Raw genomic sequence first — 17,605 nt, forward strand, 5'->3', positions numbered from 1 at the left:
TCAATTATTTTCTCTTTGCCAAAGAGCAAATGCCCAGTGAAGAGCAATGTCTGAGACATATTTTTTCCTGAGCATGACATTCTCAGTGTAAACAGTAACAGAAGCATTATGTTGTTATTAAGCAACTTCATGCTAATTGCGTTATATTGCCATCTAATAACTTAGATTATGCACATTGTAAAAGTGTTATCTGAAACTATTTGTTTTCTTTTAAATGTGAAAGTTCATCTGACGGACATCTGTTATTGTCTCCTTGGTTTTGTTTAATTTAATGGTGAGATTTTCTGTGCTGAAGTGAGGTTTCTTAAGAACTCTTGGAGACACCATGTAATTTCTGGCTGCCAATTTATAAATATTTGCTTTGCATTTAAGTTTTCCCATGTTTTGCATTTGGGGTAGTCTATTATGGAAGGATTTTTCTCTCCAGTTTTTATATTTTGTTTTATCTTGAACTAAAAAAACCACCTTTAATTGCCTCCAGCTTCTCCTTGATAGGTTATGAATGTCTAAATTGTTGCCAAGGTGGCCACTGTAGAAAGAAAGATGTACACGTAACTGACGACATTCATTTTCATGTGTTTCCACAGGCCCATCACTTGACCAGTGCTAGCAAAAGTGGTTTTCAAAGATATTTTTTTTTCTCATGTCAATCTTCTACATGTTATATCAGATTTTTCTTTCAGCAGGATTAATATTGTGCAATTCCATTTGTACCTGGGATTAATTTTAATAATTGTTTTTGATGCAGCCTTAAAAAGGCTTAGCTAGCAGTGCTGGGAAAAGCCTGTTAATCTATGTACTGGGATTATAGAAGAAGACCGGTTTCTTTTCTTCTTCTTTTTAAACATTACATTACTTGCAGATGAGGAAAAAAACACTTATTCTGCTGTCATACATGACAAGCAATTTTCATAGATGCCTGCTTTGTAATCCCTGAGTAAACATTGCACTGTAAGGCCTTTTATGAATAGAACTTAAGAGCTTTCCATACTTTTTATTTCCTCCGTAGTTGTATCAGTCTGTAGAGCACCTAGCTAAAGACCGTACCTAAGTGGTACATGATACAATGGGCAGACAAGTGTCCAGCCTGACTTGCGTCATGTTGGCAGATTACTTACAGTTGATCATTGCAGGGACTCCCAGTACATGTTTTTTGACCGAATTTTGTAAAACCAGGATAGACCCAAAGCGGCACAATGTTTTCTCCTTTGTTAAGAGAAAGAAAAAAAGCTATTTATTTTTCACTCTTCACTTTTTTGTCTGTTGCTCTTGGATATACGTTTTCTGTATAAAATGGAACTAGTAGCACTCAAGAGGATGAACTTTAAAAATGATGGGTGACATGCATAGGAGCATTTAGGACACCATTAGCTTGCACTGGCTGAGAGATTTCATGCCAAGGAGAAGGAGGAAAGAGAAATGTAATCAGAAGAGTCTTTACTTGACCTATAAACTCAAGAACTGGTAAAGCTGTGACAATCAGTGTCATAGGCTTGTTTGAAGGTTCAGCCTTCGTATGTTAGTTTGTGTTACCAGTTACACAGAGGACATAATATTTGCAGAGGTTCACAATGTCTGGAGCAGGAATATACTGCAGAGCTTTCTACAGCTATGAAATCTTCATAGTCAGAGGCTTCACTAAGGAATATTCTTACCCGCAAGTGATTTCTGAGAAATAAAAAGTAGGGGTCTAAACTTGTCCTCCCTTCGTTGGAAGTACCCTGCCAGCAAAATGCTTCTGTGCAGGCTTTCTTCCAAACGAAAAGCCTTCAGTGTAATCTGGGAAGCTCCTTTGCCATCAACAGCCTCTCGAAAAACACTCTTGTTACAGAAGGAGAAGGAAAAATGCTTATTACCGAAACTTGTGTCCATGGAATGGTCTCAGGATGGGCATACTCACAATATTTAGCTGGAAGATGATGTTCCAATGTTACTAAGTGGTTTGGTGAGGCCTTTCTGTATTTCCATGTTTTTTTCCTTTGAACAGTGCAGAGCTAATTGCCAGATATTAATTATTTATAGATTATATTGTTATTAATTGCTAAATGCTGTAAGGACTTTTCCTGGTGGTGCAAAGCAGTTGAGACTCAGTCAGCCTTAGGAGGAGAGCAGAGATGGCAGCTATGAGGAAATGCTCCTTTCAGGGCTTCAAGCGCTGGAGCTCACCCTTCTTCTAATGTGATTACAACAGTCCTTATTGTGTTCAGATTTTTGATTAGCAAACCTCAAAAGGGTCAAATTCTGCCCAAGGGACAGAAGATTTGAGTTAGTTCTTATTTTTAATCTAAGTGTGCTCTCTGCTGCGGTCACAATGAAGCACTTTTCTCCCCAGATAGTATCATCAAGTTTTGGTTTTAAATCACAAATAGTGCTTCCAAATGTCAGAGAATCAAGAGGCTGTGCTAAAAGCCTGTCATTCTTTCAGGGGTTTATTGTGCGCTGTTAACTTCTTCTTGAGTTTCAGTACTGTTTTCTGAATTTTTAATCAGCTAATAAATAGCGGCTGCTACCCTGCTGTGGAAAAATGTTATGGATCAGACAGCTTGGCTGTGATCTCAGCCATTGTAAGGTCAGGATTTGGGGACAAAAGCTGTTGTCGGAGCATCCTGCACATTCAGTCTTATCTGCCTATTTATAGTTTTTTTACTTTACTTGGAGGAGTAGGATTAGTGACTTTTCAAAAGAGAAGATACTGACTTTGCTAAAGAAAAGATACCAAATGTTCTATAAATACTAACGAGTCTGATGTCTCTATATTCCTTGGTCTGCAAAACTTAATGTGCTTGATTTACTTTTCTGAAGAAGGGTTATTTAGACATATGGAAAAACATCTGTTCAAGGCATAAATAAATACTGTTTCAGTGGTTATACAATGTAAAAGACCATTCAAGGACTCTGCCTTAGTATCTGCCATGACATGGTTTTGGCTATGGTTCCTTGAGAGCAGCGTTTTTCACATTGAGGTGTAGATTTTGAGATAAACATGTTTGAATCAAACCGTTCGATCGTTAATGGAATTTGTATGTACAACCATTCCATGGGATTTTTGTCCCTAGAGAGCAAAATCCTGCCCATGTTGTGAAATGTCAGCCAAGTTTATAGGTACTTACTCCATACTTCTGAAAAGACAGAGCTGAGATGAAGAACAAAAATGAGACAGTATTTTTCAATTATGCATATTTTATGCTCCTTTTTGCCTTTTTGTGATTAACCAATGTATGAAATACCAGGAAAATTTCATTATTCGGTGAGTTAACTTTGAAGACAATTTGCTCGCATGTTTCAAATTTGTGTTTTCTTCAATAAAATTTCTCAGATGAGGAGCAGTAGGGCACCCACAAGTTCTTGTACAAGGAAGCTGCTGAGTCATGAAATTCTTACTCATTTTGAACCAAAAACTTGTCAAACTTCTCAAAAAACACTGTTTCTGATTTTGTGCACAATCCGCACAGTTTTGCTATTATGCCAAAATAAACAGATGCATAATTTTGTTATGGTCAGGAATTTTTAAAATGTATTTATTGACATGTATGTGATTTTTTTTCTTTTAAATGTAGGTTTTAGAAAAAGGAATGTCTCTTTACAAATTACAGAAATGCAAGTATACTGTTGGCCTTGCCTTTAAATGAGCTGTTGGGCTGTGACGTAGGGGACTGGGTAAAGTGATGACAAATATAAAGTTCTTGCACTGTGGCATTTGTCATGGCTGCAAGGCTTCCTTGCAACCCTGATTTTACTCCTATATGTGCCTTTCCACAGCTGTTGAGCTTCATCCTGCCATCTTTTCTGGAATGATATTCCATAGATCAAGTCCTGGATTGCAGTATTATGTGTCTTAATTGGTTTTGGTATTTGTGTTTGGGGGTCTGTGTTCAGAGGGATATGCAGAAGTTAGCATTTAAATTAAATACCTTGTAAGGTCAGCAGAGAATACAGAAAGCACGAGAGAGGAATCTTTTACTGTAAAGATGCCTGAAGTTAATGGTGTGAATACCCTCCCTGGTGATCAAAACAGCCCTCTTAAAAGTATTTAGTATTAAAAGTAAGGACAAAGTATTTAGAGGAGAAACCTTCTAAAATCACACATTCCTGTCATCTCTAAAAAAATCTTAGGTGATTGTAATTACTCCCTGTGCAGCCTGATTCTCCTGAACAGTTCCTCTCAGATCCCTTTCTTCAGGGAGACTGAGTCCTCTCTTCTTTCAGGAAGATCAATGGGAAGTTTTTAAAACCTCTGCTGTTGAAACATCAATGCAAGATTGCAGTGAAGTTGGTCAAAAAAAAAAAAAAAGGTGCTGGTGGTGGGGAGAGGTGTATGTGTCAGACCTTAACCTCGGGTGTGTAATACTCTGGGACAGACAAACTTCCCTTTGCATTTCCCTCTCCCTGTTCAGGAGACACCCTCCTGCAGTACTCGGTTTCCACAAACAAATCTGTACAGAAGTTAGTGGGGTTGGCTTTAGATTTTGAACCACATGTTGATGTACATGGATATTGTATCTTCCTCTTCGGTAGCAATACCTCCAGACAAGTAAATGCCTTGACTTGGAAGAATACTGACGTGTGCAGGTGCTCTGGGGGGTGGGAAGGAGGCAAGGTGCTGCGTAAGTAACTGCGTATGGGTTTAGTGAGAACATCTGTGTGTGTATAAATTGGTGGATTCTTCCAGTAGCATTCACCGAATTAGAAAGCTAAAAGGGGCTCTGCAACATGAGGAGGAGTGGGACATGTACACCAGTTGTTATACAGGGCCTCACGTACTGACGTGGCTGAGAGGCAAGAACAGTAGCGTAGCAAGCTGCATTCATTAGCTGTGTTCGTAGCTCCACTGCTACTTTACTCTGAGATACTTTGGCAAATCAACTCATCTTTTTGTGTTCAAATCTATCACTTAATAGTTGTAAAAACCTTCTTTCAAACCCCATTAGACAGACCTAACTGAGGGCAGGTTTGGCATTACAAGTAAAATCTTGAGTTTGCTTCATTTTTGCTGCTGTCGGCAGTCAAGAAGTTTAGGGTCACAAAGAGACTTTCTGAAGACTTACCGTGCTGAATATTATCTTACTGGCTTATGGCTGTGATGGCTGTGGAAAGAGTGTTTGGAGTCACTCCCATTTTTCCCTGCCTTGATTCTGATTACTTCTTGGATAGATGTGTATCACTTTCCTGTATGAAGAGCATTCCAGCTACGAGAGATGTTGAATTGCTTGACCTGATACCTCTGCACTCGGGGTCACTGCTTTTACAGAGAAACCGGGGCATTTCAAGTGAGGCGTTTTCAGCCTTTATCTCATTTCATCTTCTGTTCAAGTGAATGAACGAAGGACAGTATGAGCTCCAGCTGAGGAGAACGGAGAAAAAAAATTTAAGTTGCATCATCTCTGGCATGAGCAATTTAAAAATGAAATTTGAAAAAACCTGATGAGAACTTATTGTACACAAATATATTCATGTAAAATAATTGCTGTGCAACCTGATGCCGCACAGTGCAGTGACAGTGAAAACATTACCTCTTGGTGTTGAGCCCTTGATCATGTTGATGATGCAATACACCTAGCCATATGTCAGCTCCATTGGAAAGCGTAGAAACTACACTGTAACTTGTAATATTAAAGAATTCAGTTTATTGTACCTGTCAAAAAGTAGTAGCACCCTTTTACACAGTGGGAATTTGTTTAAATAACTTCTTCCGTCTGATCCATGTTAAACTATACATTGTAAAATGTATTCAAGGTGTAAAGGATACTCTGTTGAAAAGTGTATCTGCTTAGCAAATAAATTAATACATTACCAAATAATAAAACTAGGAAAGTGTTTTTTTAAACAAGGCATATACAGCTGTGCCTCTGACTTTCCAGTATTCCTTTTGAATCCAGATCCCTGCTTTCAGTCTTTATTGAAATGATTTATACATTGTAACATAATGTATCTGAAACAAAATCTTGCCCCATTTCTTCAGTTTCGGACAGGATCTTTTGTTTATGCACTTTCTGCAATTATACTGTAGTTACTTCATTAAAAAGGAATGAAGAAAAAATAGCTGGTGAACACCAAGTCCCTTCGAAATTTAACTGTCTTTGTAGTAATTAGGAAATTACAAATCCCTGTGAGTACAGTCATGCAGATCTTCTTTCTCCATTTGCCAACTCAATCAGTACTATTCTATACAAGAAGAACATGAACAAAAGGCAGCAATCAAAATCAGTTGATTCAATGACCACCTGTTTCTTTTAATTAAAAATAATAATTTAGTGTGAATTCCAGGAGGGGACTGAAAAAATCTGGCTTTCGATCATTTTTGAACTGTGGTCGAGTTGTCTTCTGTACAAGTATAGAGAAGAAAATAGTTGATTGATAATTGTCGCTATGAATTAAATACAATTTTTTTCTGTTTGTGTACCTTCTTAATTCTTGTTAGATTAATAAAGAATAGAAGTGGTCTTAGTAACAGTGATAGGAAAAGAGATTTTTGTTGTTATTTTTGGCTGGGATGTCATTTATTTTCACAAAGGGCTTTTCCTCTACAGAACTTGACAGTTGGTCTTCGTTTCTGAACATAGTTCCAACCCTTGAACCCACAGCTGAATTGGCTGTAGTTTGGACCTGCCATACTGCAGCTGCGTTCAAATGTGCTGCGTGTGTCTGCAAGCAGCACAGCAGTGTTTGCACAGCACTCTGCTGTGTGTATGCATACGCTCAGGGCTCTCCTACCTCCCTCATCTCTGAAATCCATCATGAAAAGAGCCCGCTGCGTATTTTCTCCGTTGCATCCTTGTTGTACAGTCTCAAAGACTAATTTACATAGGTTTTATTACCTGTATTTTTGCTTAGTGTTTGTTTTCTTATCCCACCGCTACCCTTGTTATTGTAGAGTTGAATGCACCTCTGTTTATGCCCTTGACACCTACTAGTATGTTATGGTGTGCGAGTGGTTTCCCACCCGGCAGGTGTAAGAAAGCATGGTTATGTCAGTCCTCCTTCTCCACTGCAGGAAGCTGCTCTCACTAGCTATAGCTTAACCTATGGAAGATTTGTTTGGGGTGCTTGGCAGATCGATGTGGAGCTCTGCAGAGTCTTGCGGGTGGGTAGGAGTAACGCCATGAAGCACTGCAAAACCCAACTGATCTGTAGCTGGCCCAGCTTTGAGCCGGGCGTTGGGCTGGGTGGTCTCCAGACACCCCTGCCAGCCCCAGCCCTTCTGTGATTCCGTGGTACTTTTGACTCTTCAGGCAATAGAAGTCTTATCTTTTACTGTCCTTTACTGAAAGCAACAAAACTTTTCTATACTGCAGTTCTGAGAGAGGAACTATCAAACAGGCTTTAAGCATTTGTATGTTTTGTAATAAAAGGTTATATGATGGTTTATAGCTGACTTCATAATGCTACTAAATAATTCCCTAGAGTCTCAAATTCTCTTTGTGTTGCCTTTCCCATGTACGCAGCCTCATTTGGTCAGGAAAGAACAAAGCTGGCAACCAGTTAAGCAATGACTTTTTGCTGTTTCTTGCCTCTGGGCTTTGATCACAGAAGCTGTATTTTAAGCCCTGGAAGTTATTTCCAGTAGAAGCACCTGGCTCCTTGGCTCTCGCAGCTCCTCGAGGATGAAGCTGCCTTGTAAACTTAAAATGCTGTGCAAATCACCGGGATTTTGGTTATCTCAATAGGAAAATAAATAGTGAACAGAAGACAATAGCTCAAACAGACATGGTATCTGAATGGGGTCTTAGATATTGGAGTCACTGTTTGGAAGGTGTTTAGAAATGCTGGAGTCCGAAGACTTTCAGAAATGAAATGGAAGCTTGCCTGAGGGCAGCATGGGATGAATGTGGGATTTGGCTCCATATGAAATAAAACACGCTAGGGTCTTCTTAAGTATGTTTTATTAACTGAGTATTTGCTTGGGGAAGTTAAAACTATTTTAAAATATATGCGGTACAAATTGCAATGGTTTCATTGGTCTGTTAGAGCAGAATTCCTTATGATCCATGCTTCAAAGACATTTGGAGTGGGACAAAGAAAGAATTAGGATTTAGCGTTTCTGTCACAGCAGGGAATGTTTAAAGGTTGTGTATTAATGTGGGGAATGCCAGTCTTCCAGGGCATTTCCGTGGGTAAAGAGGAATGGTGCTCTCTTTTCTCTTATAATGATTTGTATATGATTTTGCATCTATTTAATGCATTGTCTCTCCTTCTGTTTTCAATAGAAATTCAGTTAATACCACAATTTATGCCACTGAGGTTCAGGAATTACTGTCTTTTCTGTTGTCTAAGTGAAGTAATTTGAGATGTTTTAAGCTTACTTTTTCCTTTACACCTTTTAAACTGGAAAATAAATATATTTGTAAGTGTTTGGTTGGAGATGAAGAACAATCCTGTGGTTCTGCCATGGAGGTATAAAATGGAAAACTGCGTACATTTGCATTTATTTACATAAAATTGTTCTTTGTTGTTGAAGGCCCTGATAAAACCGTAGGACCTTATGGGTCATCTGCTGCAGAACTCCTTTAAGTTCTTTTTGTAATGGAAAATATAATCTTCCATTTCTCCCAGTATAGTTTTACACTTGCATTTTTGCATTTGCTGCTTCTTAATGATCACAAAAATAGCAGTTCAGATATGGAAAAAAACTTTTCACCAACCATAGGCAGTTTAAAGAAAAATTAATCTTATATCCTGCCTAACACCTTGTTAATGGTGTTGGCGAATACCAATTCGTTGATATGAATGACCAAAACCCGTCAGTTTTCCCCCCATCTTGATCACTAGTACAGGCTCCGGCACTGACAGATCTGCTTGCAGGCGTGATTTAAATTCCTTCCAAAAATCACACTGCTTGTAGATGTGCCACCAGGAAGATGCCGAATTAAAGACGATACAGATATAGGTTCAGAGGCTTTGGTCTTAGATACGTGGTCCTGGTGACACAGTTGACTATCAAGTCACATACTGTGAAAGGACTTTAACAAGTAATAGCGTGATGCTGCTTTGTGTATAAAATCTCCACTGAAGCAGCCTCACATGAGATGGTTTTGTATATTTTATACTTAAAAGCAAAGTGATGATTTAATGCCTGCAAAATTATAGTTGGTTCAATGTTGCTATCAAGGGGGATAAAATTCTAATCAAAAGGGAGCTTTTAGAAAGAGTTCAGAAATACAATGCTCGTAAGCTGTTTTGTAATGTGTTAAAGCACAGTTTGACGTGTGCTGCTGGTTAACCATGCGCTTTCAATTATTGCACACCCCTGTCTTTGAGCCAGGAAAATTACGGAGTGATTTCTCGCGGGGGGGCTTTCCGTTGCTGTTCGATAAAGGAAATGGATTCATCTGTGCCGAACAGAGAGCAAAGGCAGGACTGGTGGCAGTGCTGCTGCAGGGGGGCAAAATGCAGTTCAATGGCAGTGCATAGATTGAAAGACGTGGTTTTGCTGAGATGCCTCCGTGTTCTTCTGCTTCCCTCTGCTGGAGTGCGGCAGGATTCCTGCCCGGCCCGCGGGAGGCTTTGGAGCAAATCTGAACCCCTTTTGGCAGAGCCAGAGGGGTTCTGCTTGTCTGGGCAGGTCACTTCTGCAAACTCGTGTATTTATTTTTTAAAGGTTTCTGCTCCGTTTTCGCCTTTCTTTCAGTAGGTCCACATAGTGCAAGTCTGCATACAGCACGGGCCTCCTGGTCAGCGCGAGTGTGGCTGCCTGGCTCTCTATGCACATCGCAGCTTTGAGAGCAAGGAGTAACATTTGGGTTTTTTCAGCGCTGTATGGGGTGTAGATGCCCTGTCGTTACTCATCTTTATAGGGTTGCTGCACCCGTATATGTCATTACAGGCTCTGAAACTCCAGTCTATTGTACTGCAGTCAGATTGCAGAGCACTGGCTAGATTTCTGCCAATTTAAAGGTTTTACAAAGACAAATATTTAAATGTCTGTGATATCGATTGCCCAGAATTTTCTCTCCCGTTTAATTATATTATATTGCATTCAGTTGTACTTATAAAAATGGGGGATTGTCTTAATAATAGCAGCGAATTCACTTTTTAGTATGAAAATAACATGAATTTTAATAAAGCGTATCATTTGTCACTGCTTAACAAGCGCTTTCCCATTGCTTTCCCATTGCCACTTTCCCCCTTCATAATTTTTGATGGATTTTGGAAACAGAAGTGGGTTTTCCCTTTAGAGTTTCACAATTAATCTATGCCAAGTTTAGTGCAAAGTTCAATTCTCTTGCAAATAGCAGCCATTATTTGGCAGTTTATCTGTCATATCCTGGCTTGTCTCCCTGTGTTTACTATGAAATATGACTGCCAGCCATGCTTTGGGAATTATTGAAAGTTTACATTGGTTAAAAGGGAATATTTGACGAGAATTTACAGGAGCTTACCTCTAACTTAGTAGTTTACCTCTAGCTGAAAAATACTCGACGGCATTTCCCCAATAATGCATGTAAGTCACTTAATGCGTATTTAACATTGGGAAGTATTAAACTGTATTAATATCTAATAAGTGTTAATTGCTGTAGAAGTAATTAGTACTGGCCATGTGTAAATTATTACTAATTTAGTTACTTATAATTAAAGACTAAACTATAGATTCAAGGGTAGTTCTAAGTGCATGAGATGCCCAAGTTAGTATAGGGAATAAGATAAAAGGTTTTATCATCTGTGATGGGTGTGGAGAGATCTCTTGGCTTTCTCTGTATGTTGTCAGACTTGCTTTCAAAATACTAATGTTCTGTATACTTCAGTTCGCCAAAAATTAAAAAAAATGCATACAGTTGAAACAGAAAAAAGGTTTAAATACTGATGAAGAATGCACTTTCGTATTCATTAGCTTTTAAATGTTTGTTGAGGTTCTTCTATTTACTCCTCTTAAAGGGATTTTATAAGCGAGATTTCCTACATGCAGTTTCCATTTCATCAGTAGTTTTGGTACTGTTTTCCTTTGTCCTCTTTTTTTGTGCTGTGCCTTGAAAAAGTGACTTTGTGTGTGCGTATAGAATAATAACTAATAATAGTGAGAACATACTTGCTGCTCTTTAAAAAACATTCTTGTTGAATTGTTCATTTTAAACATATAGTAGGCATTACTCACAATGTTAGAAAACTAGTATTTATTACAGAAAATAAATGATGATCCAAATTGTATACATGAACTCAGGCAGGGCCAACTTGAAAGTGTGATCCAGCTTGATTTATTTATTCATGTGGCTGGTTTTATTTCATTGTCTTATAAGAATGCCTGTGCTGCTGTTCTGTAGTTACATGTAGTCAGGCGCAGGAGTACATGAGCCTTTGCTCATGTAGTGCTGCTTTGCGGTGAGTGTCGTGTAGTTGTCCTTACGTGTCACAACATTTGAAGCCACGCGCCCACCCCTGCTTTACTTAATTGCCATGTATATTCCATTGATTGGAATGGAATTGTTTAGTAGTGTTTGTTAGATAATTTCAGTATAATATACAGCTTCGATGTATTTAGTAGACATTCACTATAATAATTTCCCGTAGTTCTTTCCCCTCTGTATCATTACTTTATACTCATAAATACCACTTATGTCAGATGTTAAACACAGCTTTAAAAATCTGTTTGTTCAGTGTCATTCTTAGAAGCTGTGGGGTTTGTCCTTCTTAGAAACAGATGTGCTTACCAAAGTAATGTTTAAGTGTACATATTTATGAGGCAACGAGTCCCCTTATGTCTTCTAAAGAAAACAATTTAAGGAAGAATTAGCTTTGAAAAAGCGTTTTAAAATGTTTGGAAGGCATATAGTCAGAGCTGATCGGCACAAAGATAACCCTTTAGTAAAGCAGTGTTCCCATGACCCTGCAGCACAAGACCCATTGGCTATATCTTTAATAAATAACGAAACAGATGTTCTCTGGAGCACTGAATGTCATTCCATTTAGGCTAACTGTGTTTACAGGATAAATATGGTTGTTAGCAGTTTGCATTTCATATCTCAGGCTGGATAACAAACGGAACTATAGAAATAGTCTCAATTTGAATTCTTAATGTAAAGTCTTTACTCGTTATCCTGGATACTATCTCATTTCTATCTGTATTTGAAGTAATATATTAAAGGTGTGTCAATCTTACTTTTTACAACTTGAGAATCTCTTTCTGTTTTATTCTTCAGGATCCCAGAAGCAAGCACAAATTTAAGATCCACACATATGGGAGCCCAACCTTTTGTGACCACTGTGGGTCACTGCTCTATGGGCTTCTGCACCAAGGGATGAAATGTGACAGTAAGTGAAGTTTTTCCATGTTACCAAAAGGGTATTTTAGAAAGTAAGTTGAAAGGCTGGGTAAAGGCTTCTTATTTCTTTTCTGTGGAAAATACCATTTCAAATGTCAGCTATTTATAGTACTGTTATATTTCAAGTGGATATTTCAGTACTATAATAATATACTAATGAAAATCACCTCTGTTGCTGAGAACATGGTGTATTGAGTTTTATGTGCCTGACGACCATTGGCCGTGGCAGGTTTGAGGAAGGCTTTTTTGGACCGGTCAGGTGAATGCGCTGTTGAAAACTGAAATTTCAGTTTGGTTGGTAGCCAAGGCCCAATATTTTTCTTGCATTTCATTTGTCTTTGAAGTCTCCTGCTAGAAAATCTAACAATTAATTTAAACCTGACTCCCTTCGTGGCTAATGCTGGCATGAATGCTCTGTTTTGTTAGTCATATTCTCAGCAAGTCTTTATTCCCTTTTCACATTTTTTTCCTTGTGCATCATTAATGGTATCTTTAGGTTTCTGAAGTAGATTATTTTATTCTCTGTTTCATTCACTGTCTACAAAATGTATTGCAAAATGGAAACTAGCCATGTCATTCAGCTGAAAACATGCAGCTGTAATCTGAAAGTCTTGCCAACATTAAGCATTGTAATCTTAACTTTCACTTTGCTCAGTGTTTGCAGTGTAATCATATTATTAGCTTCTTATAGCTGTCTGAACCATTTTTGTATCCACAGCTTGTGATATGAATGTTCATAAGCAATGCGTAATAAATGTCCCAAGCCTCTGTGGCATGGATCACACAGAGAAGAGAGGAAGGATTTATCTGAAAGCTGAAGTCACTGGTGACAAACTGGAAGTAACAGGTACACAACTAATTTGGGAATTTTGCAGGAATTATAAATGTATAATATATACTGGGGGCTTATGTACCTTGGTCAAATCTTTGTGTATTAAAGCCAGTAAAGGAGTACTTCCCTTCAAAAGTGTGAGGATTTCATTCAACATGTCCTTGAATCAAGAAACTATGAACCGGTGTTCATAAAAACAGGTAGAAAAATGAAAGCTGTAATAATAGCTTTAAAAACGCCAGAATATTAATTTGAAAATCACTGTAATGTCAGTTTTTCGTGTAGTAAGCAGACCAGTAGGGTAGCTAGCTGTTCAGGAAGTTGGCCATCATCTTAAGAACACAATAAATACTCTAAACTTTCATCAGCTGAGGAGCTGTTTCCTGCACTTCAGAGTATTTAATAAACAAAGGCAACTTGGATTCAATCCCAAATATTACTCCCAGTGAGTTATAAAATAAAAAAAATAATCCCATTCTGTAAGGTTAAGATTATTAAGATGGGGAGGAGGGAGAGAGAGGAAGGAAAGAGAGGGTAGCACTTCATTTCCTTGGAAGTGTTTCTCCCAGGATTTACATGTAAGCCCACAGGCACACACCCACACACCCCCACCGACCCATTCCAAGTCCAAAGTTGCAGAAAAAATTCTGGAAAATCTATTTTGCAAGCTGAAGGACTCTTTTGTCCCCTAAACAGACATGTAATAGGTGGTTTAACTCCAACAGAACTTCCTTGTCCCGTACCAGAAAGTGGAATTTATCATCCAGGGTCTGCATAAGAATTTATATTGACAGCACATGTTATGTTTGTTCTGTACTTGCCTTCTGTTTTAGCTGAGGCCAGCTGATACTTCGCATATCTTACATTTGAAGTGTAAAGTTGCTAGTGAACTTGGGTTTTGATTTTTCCTTTCTGTTAGACGCAAGTATACAAAAAGGTTCTTTGCCAATCAGATGGCAGCGTATTTACTCGAAGGGAGAGCACAGGGCAGGAATTGGGATGGACAGAATTGAAGTACAGGAAGGAATAACAGAAAATTTTGCTCATGAGTTTTTTATAGGTAGAGGCAAGTCTATAAAACAACTCTAAATTCTAAAAGAAAGTCCTTTTTTATGGCTCAGAATTTTAAGGACATTTTAAAAACATGCTGCAGTAACTAAAACCAAATAGATGTGATGTAACTTAGGAGATGAAGTAGAAGACAGTCATAAAACACAAGTTATCAAAAGCTCTTACCTCAGGCGAGTGGATGGGTTAGTGTGCCAAGGTGACCAACACTGCTTCTCCAGTGAAGAAAACTTACAGGCCACACATCTTAATCCATCACATCAGATGTACCCTGATAAATCTTTAAAATCGATACTGCAAGAAGCTGAATTCACAATGTCCACATGATGAAACAAGAACAGGATGTTATCATTGGCTGTTTGCTGTTGCGAAATGGAATTAAATTTGAGAGCAAAGTTACAGCAGGACAAAGCAGGAGGTTTCCTAGACTGTCACAACTTCTGGCTTTGTTTCTTGATGTAGTTGTTGGTAACCTTGTGGATGTTATGTGCTGTGTATTGCTTCAGTGTTGCTTAGTTGAAAGGCCAAAAGGATGTCCCTTCTAGCTCTGCACTTCCTTGGAGGATGAATCTCAATGGAGACCCTTGTAGTCGACATAAAGGAAATCAGATCTTTACACTGAATTTTCACGGTTTACAGAAACCAGCAAAGTTCCCTCTCGTCACTGTATTCATTCATGGCTTTTTTCTCTCTAAATCCAAATACCTCCATATTCTCCTGTCAAACCTTGTAAAATGCATTGAAAAGGAGAGCTATAATAAAATTTATTTAGAAAGGATCACAATGGATCCCAAGTGATGCTTAATTGTAGCTTAACTTTTCAAATAGCTTCCATTCGACGTAGGAGAGGTGAATTTGTCCAAGGTACTGTCATTAACAGAAAGGTGGTTTCACTAAGTAGTGAGATACTTCAAAGATGGTGATGCAGGTTCTAAAAGTAATTGTACCATGAGAGGGAACTAATTTGAATATCACCAGAGTGACAAAAATTAATATTTGCATTATTCTAGGCTGCTTTACAGCAGGGTTCTTAAATGCGGCTGAAACTTTCTGAGATAATGCACATAATTTGACAAATAACATGCACATATTTTCTGATGATTCAGCAGGTTGATAATCCTTTTAGGGACAAAAACGTTTGTCACAAGTCTTTATGATACCAGCGCACTATAAAGCAGTTACACAAATAGGTATTCCTTTAGTTCACAATTTTATTTGAAAAGGTCTTGTCTGAAGTATGAATATGGTAAAATTGTTACAGATATTTTGCAGGTTTCCTTCATAAGCTCTTTTTGGTGTGAATGTACTTGGCAACTGCTGTTACTGTTATGCTTATGAATAAAACATTTCCATCCCACAATTAAGTAGGTTTCTGGACAGCAAGAAAAATTTTTACTATAACCTTGTTATGTATATAACAGTTGCGGTGCTGTTAAGTTGGTTTGGTTGAGGCTTGTCAGCATTTCCAAGCTTTCAGAAAATTTCTTTAAATAAAAATGACGGTAGCCCTGAAAGTAAGCTGCTTTTTTTTTTAATAAAAAATCCTATACAAAGTCCAGGTTGGGTGAAGTTTCAGGTACCTTTTGTGCGTCTTTAACTGAAAAGGAAATTAGCAATTGTCAGTTAGTTCATGGACACACTGCTGTGCAAAGATTTCAAACTCCTTTTCTCCCACTACAGATCTGCTTCTAAAATATTTATTGACCAAACCTTTATTAGAATACACAGTTCCCAGAGCTGCCGAGCATGATACCACTGCCTTTAGATTCAGGAAAGGAGGTGAATTAAATGTCCAGGAGGTTTAGGAACAGCAGGAAAAATAATCAGTGATTGGTTGTTTGGTTTGAGGCTTTGCCTGAATCTTTTTCAAAGGAATTACTCTGTAGGTATTGAACTTCTTCAGCTGAATTCTGTAATACCTCTGCTCTGCATCGTGTTTTGGTTGTTAATTAGTTCCTAGTGATTCTTTCATAGCCAGCCTTGACTGCATGCAAAATATCTGTGCTGCTAAATGGAGACATGCCGCTCTGGTTGGTATCTTGCAAATACCTCTGATGGGCAACTCAGCCATCCTGGTCCCAGCCAGGGAAGCCCATCGAGGCTGCAGCACACTTAATGTTGATTGGAAGATACGGTCGTTTGGGGGGACACTGTTGAGTGTGTTGTAATTTGTCTTTAATTCTGTGTAATTGCTTTGAGGGTTTTGTGGTGGCTTTTGCTTCCAAAAAAGGTCACGGTACATGCTTGCTTACTAAGTGTTTTCCCAATAAAATACTGTAAATAGTACTTGGGTTTTTTTCCCAGTGAATACTAGGAAGGAGGCAAGGCAGAGTGCTGCCAGATGGAGTGGGCCAGTGGTTCAGGCAGATTATCTAAAATATCTAAGTACTTTGGCAGGTTTTGAATTAAACTAATGGTGGGAATGATTCAGTCCTATATGTAAACACATTTAATTCGGGTTTACTAGGTCAGATCTTCAATCTGGGTTGCTTAAAGGTAGACATACAGTCTGTTCTGTGTGAATATTAGAGACTCTGCAACACTTTTTCACAAATAAGTAGGAATTTTGTATAGGTATACTTCACCAAAACCTTGCCATCTTCCCAGTGCTAGTCAATATGCCACAGTCAGTGCTCATTTGTGCTGCAGTTCTTAAATATCAGTGGTTGGTTTTATAGCTACTAGCTTGAGAGCTGCATTGCACAGTAATAATTTATTGCACTTGTGGTAAATCAATTTGTTGGGTTTCTTTTTATAGGAACTGTTAGAATTGTTTTTTTCTGAAATCACTGAATTCCTGACCCATTCACAGGTTGGACTGACTTGAAGGTTCTGCTTTTAATCATAGTAAAGTAGTTTTTGCTATTTTTAATCTATGCTTTTTGCACTTAATTTTCTTCCTCCTGATGTGTGTTAAAAGTTTTGTCACTATTACATTTAGCTGCTGACCCATCTTATAATTTGGGGCTCTTCAGACTGAGTTTGTAGGGGGCTGAATCACAGGTTTGATTTTTTTATTTTATTTGTGAATTATTTTTACAGTGAGTAAACAATAACCTTTGTGAGAAAAAAACCAAACCATCTGGTGCACTGACATACAAAAAGCTGCCGCATTATTGGGATCCTAAACCGTGACCTATCAGTTGCTGGGAGTTGGATTTGACAGCAGCTGACAATAACAAACTGCCCTCCTGACATGGGCACCAATTTAGAGGCAGGGTGTTACTGACTCGCTGTCAGCTAATGCACTCTACGGTTACATAAACGTTATTAAAATATATATATACACAGCCCAGAGTTTTCAGGGGTTTTAAATGTATTTTCATAAGCTGAAAGAATACAGAAAATCTGGTATTGTTCTTCAGTGACGCTTCTGTTTTTTAAAAGAGGAGGAAACCTGGCAGTGATCTCTGCAGAGCTTGGGAGCACACAGCAGGCTCTCCAACAGTAATCT

At 38.3% G+C, this 17,605-nt stretch overlaps 1 protein-coding gene across 3 annotated transcripts in view; it reads left to right on the top strand.

Moving 5' to 3' along the window:
- PRKCA (protein kinase C alpha) overlaps positions 1–17,605 on the top strand; it is a 163,822-nt gene that overhangs the window by 88,307 nt on the left and 57,910 nt on the right. For all 3 annotated transcript variants that reach the window (XM_075111539.1, XM_075111538.1, XM_075111540.1), the window contains exons 4-5: positions 12,129–12,240; positions 12,970–13,098. In XM_075111539.1, coding sequence (XP_074967640.1) covers positions 12,129–12,240; positions 12,970–13,098 — 241 coding nt within the window. The remainder of the gene's footprint in view (positions 1–12,128; positions 12,241–12,969; positions 13,099–17,605) is intronic.

The sequence above is a fragment of the Phalacrocorax aristotelis genome, chromosome 16 (assembly GCF_949628215.1).
Source record: "Phalacrocorax aristotelis chromosome 16, bGulAri2.1, whole genome shotgun sequence".
Lineage (NCBI taxonomy): Eukaryota > Metazoa > Chordata > Aves > Suliformes > Phalacrocoracidae > Phalacrocorax > Phalacrocorax aristotelis.